The sequence below is a fragment of the Bicyclus anynana genome, chromosome 12 (genome assembly GCF_947172395.1).
Source record: "Bicyclus anynana chromosome 12, ilBicAnyn1.1, whole genome shotgun sequence".
Taxonomy (NCBI): Eukaryota; Metazoa; Arthropoda; class Insecta; order Lepidoptera; family Nymphalidae; genus Bicyclus; species Bicyclus anynana.
Genome location: NC_069094.1, coordinates 6133856 through 6146526, shown reverse-complemented (window position 1 = coordinate 6146526; position 12671 = coordinate 6133856). Strand labels below are relative to the sequence as shown.

Sequence of the window (12671 nt, the reverse complement as noted above, 5' to 3'; positions counted from 1 at the left end):
GTAACATGTCCCTATGAGCAATATTATTCACATCAAGCTGGTTCGGGTATAGGCGTAATTTATAAAGGTGTACCATATCAACGTGGACATGGTATTGGCAGCTTTCTAGGAGGCTTATTCAGATCTATTTTACCATTGCTCTCTAGTGGAGCTAGAGCTATCGGAAAAGAAGCATTAAATGCAGGTGTTGGTCTACTAACTGATGTTGTTAGCGCAAGACCTATGGAAGATTCTTTAAAAACTCGGCTTAAAGAAGCTACTTCGAGTTTACAAAAAAGAGCTCATGCCAAGATAGATAAAATAAATATGTCTGGCTCAGGATATATAACAAAACGTAATCGATCTTCTCTCATTCAACCTCTGACTGCTAAATTGAAAGCTATACGATCAAAGAGCAGGCAAAATAAATTAAAAGATATTTTTTCAAATTAATAATGTCTTTTTTACATCATAATTCATGTGAATGTATTAAATCTGAATTAGATTTATTTGCTTTACCATCCACACAAACAAGTATAGAAAATGGATTGTGGATTCATTACAAACCTATTTCATCCCTTGCTGATGATGGTCCAATAGAATTTCAAATACCCGGAACGAGCGATGACTACATAGATTTATCCCATACTTTGATTCACCTAAAAGCTAAGATAGTAAATCAAGATTCAACAAAACTCTCTTCGTCTACAGTTGTGGCTCCTATAAACAACTGGCTTCATTCAATGTTCAGTCAGCTTGATGTATATTTGAATCAAAAATTAATTTCACCACCTAACAATACATATGCTTACCGTGCTTATATTGAAACATTATTAAACTATGCGCCAGCAGCAAAAGAATCTCATCTGACTTGTGGTCTCTGGTATGAAGATACTGCGGGGAGTATGAATTCAATAGATGAGAAAAATGTAGGTTTTACTAAGAGGCAGAGTTTTGCAGCCGAAAGCAAAGAAATAGAAATGTTAGGACATCTTCATGGTGATATATTTAACCAGGAAAAATTTTTGATCAATGGTGTTGAAATGTGTGTTAAATTAATTCGCTCTAGAGAATCTTTCAATCTGATGGCGTCTTCGACAGATTTAAAATTTAAAGTATGTATCACAGACGCAACTTTAATTGTTCGCCGTGCACGAATAAATCCCGCTGTTTTACTTGCACATCAAAAAGTTTTAGCTTCTACTACTGCAAAATATCCTATAACTCGAGCTGAAGTTAAAGTTTTAACAATACCTTCAGGGGTTCAGGGCAAAACACTTGATAATATTTTTCTTGGTCAAGTTCCTAAGAGATGCATTGTTGGATTTGTTAATAATGCGGCATTTAATGGAACTTTGACTAAAAATCCATTCAACTTTGAAAATTATCAAATGAATACATTTAGTTTATATATCGATGGTCAACAGATACCTTCAAAAGCTTTACAACCGTCATTTGAGCATAATATTTTCACTTCTGCCTATCATACAATATTCTCAGGAACAGGTATCCACTTTTTAAATGAAGGGAATGGGATCTCTAGAGAACAATATGCAAAAGGTTATTGTCTTTTAGCATTTGACTTGACACCTGATTTATCGGCTCAATCGAGTCATTGGAATCTTATAAAGCATGGTAGTGTTAGGTTAGAAATTCGGTTCGACTCAGCGATTCCTGAAACTATTAACTGTATTGTATATGCAGAGTTTGATAATGTTATTGAGATTGATAAAAATCGCAATGTTACAGTTGACTATAGCAGTTAAGTAGTTTTGTATACATATATGTTAAGTCTAGAAATAAAACGTTGATATAAGAAATGTATATTTTATTTATTATTTACCCTATGTTACATATATATATATTTAGAACCACATGATCTTATTTCACATTCATTGATGGTCGATTGCTCTGTTGAGTATTATTGAATAAAGAGGTAACATGAATACGATAGAGATAAAAGCATATTTGAGAAAAATCCATCCAAATCTTGAAAACAATGTATATGCAGCAAACAGATTGCCAATACATGTTCAAAGTCCAACATATGTAATAAGCAATTTAGACCCTGACAATAAACCAGGATCCCACTGGGTAGCCTTCTACATAAGTAAAGATAGTGTTGGTTATTATTTTGATTCATATGGGAGACCACCATGTCAATATCACAAGCAGTTTCTTAAAAGAAATACAAGGAAATGGTATTTCAATGTTAAAAGAATTCAAAATGATTTAACGTTAGTTTGTGGTGAATATTGTTTAATATTTTTATATTATATGTTTATGGGTTATGATGTAACCGATTTTTTAAAGTTATTCAACAGTAATACGTTGTGGAATGATATGTTTATATATAAGTTGTTTATGTCACTATTGCATTAGGTTAGTTATGTAGTAGTGAAACGAAATTTTAAGCAATGTAAGATTTGTTTTTATACTGACAATAAATATATTTTGAAAAGGAATAGAAAAGCAGTTTTATTTAAACCGATGAGTAATCCGAGGTGGTGATTAAGACGAGCGAAGTAATTAGTAATGAGTGTCGATGCAGCGAGGACAGTAATTAGTAGATTAGCTAACGATCTAGGATTGTTTTAGGAGTTTTGCTATCTTTGTAACTATGATAGATACGACGTTGGGAGTTAGCGCAATCGACTCAAATGGGGGGCTAGATCTTTTTTTTTTTTTTTTTTTTTTAGTTTTGGTGGCAACTTTTGTCGACGCGAAGGGCGATGGCAGGACCACGAGCCAAGTGTCGGAGAGCCGGTGAAAAGCATACTACTGGCGAATACCTGCGACTCGGTTGATGTCGTCAGTCCACCAGGTGGGGGTCGACTAACTGCTCTTTCTGGCGCGGGGCCGCCATTCCAGTACCTTGGGACCCCAACGGTCATCGGCTCTTCGAAGTATCAGAGTAAAAAAAGAGCCTCAATAGCTCAACGGTAAAGCAGACTTATCAGCGAGAGGTAGTGGATTAATCCTCGCCCCGTTGGACTATTGTAGTACGCACTTTTAATACAGTCTTCCCCTACTAGTTGAAGCAATGGGAATGTTGGTCATATTCAAAAGATATGGCAAATAATTTAAAAAAAAAAATCCCAGTGCACAAGTGGTAGTGACTTTTGTGACTTTGTCTGTTTATATTGATGTGTGATAGCTGAAATCAATAGGCATGTGTAGGTAACAAGATACCAATAGTTCAACAAATCGACCCATACTCGTTTTATTATACGTGTAATTCGTATATGACTTACAATTGTTAACATACATCAGCTAAGAAAATTCATAATTACGAGTAGATGAAGGAACGTTCCTTATAAAACCACTTTGCAAACCTAAAACAAAGAAATTATTCATTCCATAAGGCTAAACTTAATAATGAAAGAACTCTGAATTATTACGCAAGATCAAAAGGATGGGCTTTTTGCTACGAGTACGTACGTATTAAATGAAATATTGGAATCACAGAACATAAATCAAGCGCTTATTGCAATAATGAAAATTCATTCATTCAATTCACGGCATTTTATTGTGACGTAGAAAATCTATCTAATATTATAAAGAAGTAAAGTTTGTAGTATTGTATAGGGTAATCTCCGGATTTAGTGAATCTATTTAAAGATTATTTTATCATTAGAAAGGCATGTTATTTGTGTGTGTCACGCTCTATATTTCATCCCCGTATTCTTACGGTAACGGGAACTCGACGATGTCGCGCACGTGTCGTCGGATAGTGATTTATATTCATAAAGCCTACTATAAAAACTTAAAACAATCAACAATAATAAGTTACATGTGAAAAATTTTCTTCTTTTCTTTTACTTTCTTATTTTCCGCGTATATTTTTAGTTACTTACTAAAAATAGCGGACGCCCGTGACTTCGTCCGCGTGGAATTTAGTTTTTCACAAATTCCTCGGGAACCATAGATTTTTCCGGGATAAAAAGTAGCCTATGTGTTAATCCAGGCTATAATATATCTCAATACAAAATTTCAGCTAATTCGGCTCAGTAGTCGAGGCGTGAAAGAGTAACAAACATTCAATATCATCAAAATCATCAACATCCATCCATACAAACTAAAGAAAGATAATATTAGTAGGAGGTAGGATGTGATCATGTGTACATAAAAAATATATGCTTCTTATTAAGAACCTCTTCCACTCGTTTCGTCGGTTGAAAACACGGAACCATTTTCATAATTCATTTGGATTAACCGTCAAAGTAGACCCCAGATTAGGGTCTATTTTGATGAAATTATGTAGATTTTCGCCGACGTCACGTTATCTGCGTTACGTCATTGCAGGCATGTGATGCTACTCATGAGGTATAGCGACTCCCTTTTTTAGGGTTCCGTAGTCAACAATGAACACTTATGGTTACGCCATGTCCGTCCATCTGTCTTTACGGCTTAGGAACTTTAATATATTATGTACTAGAGATCAACTCAAAAAATCAGCACTTGTGTTGTGACGTCATTGAGTACGTCAAGGTTAATAGAACGCAATATTATAATCACTCAAGGTAGCGACATTTTAAATTGATCACTGAGGTATATAGGTACCCAGCAAGACCATTTGTCGATCTCAATGGATCGAATCGACCTTAGTTTATAGTTTTGCTAAGGCAGGGCGGGCCGGTCTACGCGCGTAGCAACTAGCAGATCGAGGTTGGAATTAAATATCAGCTTAATTAAAAGATTTTAATATTTTTAATAAGAATCTACAAAACAACGCCTTTAATAAAATTCTTTACAAATGAAAAATGGTAAAATACATTTGAAAGGAATTGGGATTTTCGTCTTTGTTATCATTTCACCACGACTTTCTGTTTTTTTGGTTTTACCAGTACCTAAATTATAGCGATTTTTTTTATTTCCAGATGATCAAAATGATGGTGACCGTTGTGGTTGTGTTTACAGTATGCTGGCTCCCGCTTAATATATTTATTGTAAGTATTCCTATATAAATTTAACGTTTAAAAAGCAAAAATTTTATGGTATAATTTCTATGTTACATTATGTGTCTGTTTTGTAAACACTTACTACTACTACTTACTACTCAAATATACGAGTACTTTGTATTATACAATGTTATATTTTTTAGAAATGCAGAATAGGTTTTTAATGACTGCAGAGTCGCCAGCTGTAGGCACAATTTGATTTACGACTCCGAAGGAAAGCTGGTCTGTTAAACAAATGTTAGATCCTTACATCAAATCTGCCGTCTAATTTATATACAAAATCTCTACAAAATAAATAAAAATGTGATACCTATTGTAGATAATTTTATTTAAATAAGTCAATATTGTCAATAGTCAATATTAATTAATTTCAATAAGGACTTAGTTTACAAGCACTTTCGAAACGTTATATTTTAAGATAATGGTGATAATAATTAGTCTAAAACTAAAAAAATAAATTTACGAGGGTTCCAAATGCGCCTTAGTCGGAGAAGAGCCCACAACAAACTCAGTCAGGGTTTTTCTTTTTTTAATTTATCAAAAAAAATATTAAAGTATGTGTATCATTGCTGTATTATCTATTTATGGTGTAGTTAATTCATTTACTGAAGAAATTGTTAGGTCAAAGAAATTATTTGAAGGCGTGTTTGATGGCTTCAATAGAATTGAATTTTTCCCTTTACAAGATGATCAATTTCCGGGTAATCTGTTGTAGCATTTGTACGGGGAGTGAGGAATATTCTTTTCACAAACCTGACGTCTAATTTAGGGACATATTATTAAGCTATGTGATAATTTCAATAACTAAAGGAAGTCGACCATTTTCATGCAATGATGGGCCCAGATTTGATGAATGAACCGATACAATTACCAAACTGTATTTGTTACTGTCATTTATTAAATAATAATATCAGTTTTAGTCCGATTTAGTTTCAGTTCGATTGACAATGGCATAATAAAGATATAGATAATTACCTACATTATAAAATGCAGGATTTCAGCAAAAACACACGAGATTCCAAACGTGTTTCAAATTGTGAATTCTAATTATGTGTGGTGATTTTGATTTTATTACAAAAAGAAGGATTATTCGCCATTTTTTTTTTGTTTTATTGTCTTGTATAAATTAAGTAGTTCTATTATCTTTTTACTTTTTTGTGTAATTAAGTAGTTCTATTATCTCTTTACATTGCTTTTTCATGTGTAGATACTCTGGACGATCCACGAAAAGGATGAAGACTGGGCTATGTGGGCTGGCATGCCTTACGTGTGGTTCATCAGCCACTGGCTCGCGATGTCACATTGCTGCTACAATCCCATCATCTATTGCTACATGAACACAAAATATCGTAGAGGTTTTCAACAGGTAATTATATTTTCTTCCTAATGTCACTAGCCGTGAGTCAGTGGATACCTCTGCCTCCGATTTTGGAGAGTGTGGGTTCGAATCCGTTTCGGGGCATGCACCTCCAACTTTTCAGTTGTGTGCATTTTAAATATCACGTGTCTCAAACGGTGAAGGAAAACATCGTGAGGAAACCTGCATACCAGAGAATTTTCTTAATTCTCTGCGTGTGTGAACTCTGCCAATCCGCATTGGGCCAGCATGGCGGACTATTGGCCTAACCTCTCTCATTCTGAGAGGAGACTCAAGCTCAGCAGTGAGCCGAATATGGGTTGACAATGATGAATATCACTAGCAGAACCCGATATAACCCGCGTAGTTTCCGTTGCTGTAGAAATAAGAGGATAAAATATAGCCTATAGCACTCGGGGTTAGTGTAGCTTCCCAACAGTGAAAGAATTTTTCACACACACCAATTCAATGCAAACAAACAATCAAATATCTCTTTATAATATTAGTTAAATAAAGACGTTTGATTGTTTGTTTGAATACGCTAATCTTAAGATATCTTAATCTAATTATCTCTAGATCATTGACCTTGCTCAAGCCTAACAAGCTAAATTGAAGTAGGCTCCAAGCTAAATTAAAGTAGGCTCCAAGCTAAATTATAGTAGGCTTCAAGCTAAATTGAAGTAGGCTCTAAGCTAAATTATAGTAGGCTTCAAGCTAAATTATAGTAGGCTCCAAGCTAAATTTAAGTAGGCTCCAAGATAAATTAGAGTAGGCTCCAAGCTTAATTAAAGTACGCTCCAAACAAAATTAAAGTAGGCTCCAAGCTAAATTAAAGTAGGCTCCAAGCTAAATTAAAGTAGGCTCCAAGCTAAATTACAGTAGGCTCCAAGCTAAATTAAAGTAGGTTCCAAGCTAAATAAAAGCAGGCTCCAAGCTAAATTAAAGTAGGCTCCAAGCTAAATTAAAGTAGGCTCCAAGCTAAATTAAAGTAGGCTCCAAGCTAAATTAAAGTAGGCTCCGAGCTAAATTAAAGTAGGCTCCGAGCTAAATTAAAGTAGGCTCCAAGCTAAATTAAAGTAGGCTCCAAGCTAAATTAAAGTAGGCTCCGAGCTAAATTAAAGTAGGCTCCAAGCTAAATTAAAGTAGGCTCCGAGCTAAATTAAAGTAGGCTCCGAGCTAAATTAAAGTAGGCTCCAAGCTAAATTAAAGTAGGCTCCAGCCTCCAAGCTAAATTAAAGTAGGCTTTACACGCGATAATATTATCAACGTTAGTCAACTTTTGTCATATTATCAGTTATAATATTAACTTTGTGACCCCTAACCCATCTTCAGTGAAAAGCAGGGCTCAATTTAGAGTGACGTTGAGACCTGTGGGATTTGTTGGCTAGGTGAGATTAGTTCTGGCGTTTTTCATTGTATCTCAGAATCTTGTTATGTACTGGATATACGAGGGTATATTCAAATAAGCTTTTGTTTTTTTAGTTAGTTGGCAAATCTAAAAAACGCATTTTCTTAGAAATAGACGCATTTCTAAGAAAATCGATTTTGCACAAATAGCACTTTTTCTATCGTGTTCCATCTTTGAGTTTTACTACGTCATTGAGCCAGTATCAATCAAGTCGGGCTATGAAAATATTTTTTCTTTCTTTTACCTACTCTCAGAAAAAATTCTCAACCCGAAGTTTTTTTTTTTATTTTTTTATTCTTTTCAAGTTAGCCATTCACTACAATCTCATTTGGTGGTAAGTGATGATGCAGTTTAAGATGGAAGCGGGCTAACTTGTTAGGAGGAGGATGATAATCTGCACACCTTTCGGTTTCTACACGACAGCGTACCGGAATGCTTAATCGCTTGGCGCTATGTCTTTGCCGGTAGGGTGATAACTAGCCACAGCCGAAGCCTCCTACCAGCCAGACCTGGATCATTTAAGAAAATCTCAATCGGCCCAGCCGGGGATCGAACCCAGGGCCTCCGTTTTGTAAATCCACCGCGCATACCACTGTGCCACGAAGGCCGTCGAAGTTGGAAAGTTGGTAACACCCCCGTGCTTTGGAGAGGACGTTAATCGATCGATACCGGTCACTTTCATTAACATCTGATTAATAGTGGTCGTTTAAAAAAATGAAATACTATCACTTTGTCTGTATCAACTTAAGGCCGCCAAACAACATTGGAAAAGCGTGGTGGACCTGAGCTTTACGTCCCAACTCCCTGGGCCCTTCAATTTGGCTGATATTTAGTTATCACGTAGCATTTGTTATTATATTTATACCTCGTATAGTAAGAATTATCTAAGGAAATTTGAACACCCATGTCATTTCGTATCATAGATTTAAGAGTAATTACATGTTTCGTATTAAATCTATGATACGAAATAGCAGACTTTACGTGATATTATTCAAATAATGCCCTCAGACAGTTGTTAATTGTTATATAAAAGTGGTCTGTATAGCTAAAATATATTAATTTTGTTGCTAGGCGTTAGAAAACATGCTGCCGACCCGGTTTGACCAACCGTCGCGCTCTCACCGGCGGTCCAGCTTGTGTGACGTTGATGGTGTTCCTATGTCAGGTAGGTATCACGTAAGAATACATTGTAAGATCAGACTTAAAAGAAGAAGAACAGACTTAAGAGAGAGTTAAACAAATAGGATAAGTTAGCTTAAGTTCCCTAATGTTCTTGCTCAATAAAAAAGGCTATTCAGGAAGATATTTTAAGGCTTTATTTATAGAACGAGAGGTTATAATTTATAAAGGCTGAAAGTTGTGTGTTGGACAAGGAAAGCCTACCCACTGTTTAATAATGTGAGGCTGAAAGTTTGTGAGCTCATTGCTACTACATAGTTGAGTACGGTGACCAATTATGAAGTTTCGACCGTCGCGTCGTGGCTTTGGCATGTTCCAAGGATTCAGATCCTCAGTTAGAGTAACGTATTTTTTAAATATTTAATACGGAATATTATGATTAATCATGTCTTTAGACCCTGACAGTTCGATGTTTTTCGAAGGGTCGCCGCAAAGCTAAGTAACTGGCGACTTTAAACATTATTTGAACATAATGGGAATTTCCAAATTATGCCGAGGAAAATATCCAAAAAAACACTCTTAATACTTAAACGGTTGACCAGACCATTGAAATCTTCTACCTTCCAAAGCCACTATGGTAAAGCCCAAACTATACAAGATTGGCTAGATAGAATAAGGTCACAATGTCACAGCACCTAATGGCCGATTAGACTACAATATACCTAAATAGGGCACTATCTCAATTAGAAACCTCAATTGGTGAATAATAATATCAATTAGGCCGTTATTAACACGCTAATAGCTCTGCAGCAGATAGATTGGATGTCAACATCTCAAGCTTTGCCTTGATTGCGTTCTTGATGTAAAGACGCAGTCTCAGATGGAAGCGAGTTTACTTGGTAGAGGTACTAGTTCATCCTAACCATACTTTACATCTAGACCAATGTTATAAAGAGAACAGACTTGTATTTTTGTATATAACGTGTATGTAATACACTCAAACTACTGAACTGTAGAAAAAGTATTGGCTATTTAATATCACGCTACGATCAATAGGAGCGGAGCATCAATGAGAAGTGCAGAAAAAATGGGAAAATAAATTTCATTTTGTCAGCTTCTGTTACGTGCTCTGAGTTTCGCAAAAACGGAATTGTTATAGTCCGGGATTCGTAGAATATTTTGAACAATTGATTACTATCAAGTTATTTTTTTTAGTGAGTAGCTTCATCTCGATGAGACGATCAACTATTTTTATTTACGAAAATTCTTGATTCTGGTAGCTCTATTTCCTGTTAAGTATCAGGGAATACAAATATCTGAGCGTCGGAACGAGATAATGTACCATGACATTGACATTGTGGCTGTCAAGTTGTATAACTATTAATTAATCAACAGTAAAAAAAACATGTGATTAGTAACAACTTTTGATAAACTACCCTCCTCCCAACTTGTACCAATAACGAGGTTATTAAAAGTTGTTACTAACCAGCTGTTCTTTTTACCGTTACCGGTGCTTGACATAACTTGCTTTCATCATCATCATCATCATCATTTCAGCCGGTGGACGTCCACTGCAGGACATAGGCCTTTTGTAGGGATTTCCAAACATCACGATACTGAGCCACCTGCATCCAGCCAATCCCTGCCACTCGCTTGATGTCGTCAGTCCACCTGGTGGGGGGTCGGCCAACACTGCGCTTACTAGTGCGGGGTCGCCATTCCAGCACTTTGGGACCCCAACGTCCATCGACTCTTCGAACTATGTGCCCCGCCCATTGCCACTTCAGCTTCGCAACTCGTTGCATCGCAGCACGTTCCATCGCCCGCTGTGTGACTCTGAGCCTTCTTATGAGGCCCAGAGTCACACAGCGGGAGAACTTGCGGAGAACTTGCTGTATTTAATAAGTTTTAATCTACTTAGAGATGGTCGGTGTGAACGGCATCGTCCGTCGCGGCACCAGCAGCAGCAGCGGCAGTCGCCGCCATCGCCCGACGTGCACTTCGACGACGTCTACGCGTCGCGCGTACGCTTGCAACTCTGCACGCTCCTCCGCCGCGCTGCCGGTGCGAGCGCTGTCGGTGCGGTCGCAGTTCCATTGAGTGCTTCAAACTAAGCCTTGGAAAAACATTAAGGCTTTTTTGATTGTGTTAATGATATGTGACGGACGGAGAAGAGTTTAATGCTCTTGTGAATTTTGTCGTTTAGAGCTAAAACTCTGCAGTGACGGTGTTACATTTAATCTACTTAGAGATGGTCGGTGTGAACGGTATCGTCCATCGCGGCCAGCCATTAAAACTCGATTTCAAAGTATAGTTGACTTAATACTGTGTTGTTTTGAGTTGAAACAGTGAGTGCGACTCTGCAGCAGCGCGACTTTATTAATTATTTTACATAACACACACACACGCGCACATGTACACACGTATATGTAAATAGGTATAGAAGAGAGTAATCCCCAAGTCACAAGTAGTTCGGGTAGGTAATTTTCAAAAAGATAAATTCATTTCATGAAATATAGGCTTTTACGTCATCAACCCATATTCGGCTCACTGCTGAGCTCGAGTCTCCTCTCAGAATGAGAGGGGTTAGGCCAATAGTCCACCACGCTGGCCCAATGCGGATTGGCAGACTTCACACACGCAGAGAATTAAGACAATTCTCTGGTATGTAGGTTCCTTCACCGATTGAGACACGTGATATTTAATTTCTTAAAATGCACATAACTGAAAAGTTGGAGGTGCATGCCCCGGGCCGGATTCGAACCCACACCCTCCGGAATCGGAGGCAGAACTCATATCCACTGGGCTATCACGTCTTATATACGGCTATAGGCATTTATGCTTGATGGAAACCAGTAATGCGATCTAAGATTGCATGTGCTTGTTTAGTAGATGCCCGTTCAAGAGATACATCTACTCATACTAAGGTGTTCAAACTGTAGAAGGCCGGAAGAGCCATTTCTACTGTTGCTGTGCGAATAGGGATGATGACTAGGTTTAAATATATTGATTTTTATGAGACATTCGGGTACCTAAGGTCAACATTAACTAATTAATATGTAAATAAGATTGTATGTATAAATAAATAAGATTACAAAAATTCATACATTTTAGCTTTCTTACATAAAACGTGACATTTTTCAATATTTGAACTATAAACATAAACACACAAATAACAAAGATATTTGTAATTTTGTTTAAATCTAACGATAATTATGATCAACGACGTCATTAATTCGTGCAATTTTGTATGGGGCGTTTTTCAGGGATCCGTGATAGTGCCGCAAATATGAACCTTTAAATCCCCGAAGCTCCGAATATCTCAATCTGCCCAGCCGGGGATCGAACCCAGGACCTCCATTTTGTAAATCCACCATGTATACCACTGCGCCACGGAGGCCTCCAAAAATCATCAATCATCATGTGTCCAGACACCTCTTTCAAGCAGCGCCAGCCCTTTCAATTCTTGGATTTTGCATCAATCAATGGAAGTTGATGATGGAATTTAAAATGTTGAAAATTCACCGAAACTCTTAAATGTCGAATAACGACTTTAATGCATCATCTACATCCATTTGATTTTATGTCAGTAATACTTTCATCATAGATAGTTTACCTAGAATTACCTTTGTAAACTTAATAAAAAATACAGACTGATTTAAAAGAAAATGTCGTTTCAAAGGAAAAACTTTCGATGACATAACGTTGTGTATAACCCTATTTGTACCCTCAAAAAAGGATATCAAAGCGATTTTCTAAATAGTTTTAAACTAATTCATAAACAAGGTCGCGTATATTGGATATTAATTTCAGCCTCGGCTGGCTTTGTTCAGATACTCACTTCTCA

The 12671-nt window shown here is 36.7% G+C and overlaps 1 protein-coding gene across 1 annotated transcript in view; it reads left to right on the top strand.

Annotated features, from left to right (window-relative positions):
- LOC112053567 (RYamide receptor-like) overlaps positions 1 to 11926 on the top strand; it is a 38305-nt gene extending 26379 nt beyond the window's left edge. Inside the window, exons 3-6 of the mRNA XM_024093026.2 lie at positions 4860 to 4928; positions 6148 to 6306; positions 8777 to 8870; positions 10746 to 11926. Coding sequence (XP_023948794.1) covers positions 4860 to 4928; positions 6148 to 6306; positions 8777 to 8870; positions 10746 to 10924 — 501 coding nt within the window. The 3' untranslated portion in view covers positions 10925 to 11926. The remainder of the gene's footprint in view (positions 1 to 4859; positions 4929 to 6147; positions 6307 to 8776; positions 8871 to 10745) is intronic.
- The last annotated feature ends 745 nt before the right edge of the window (positions 11927 to 12671 follow it).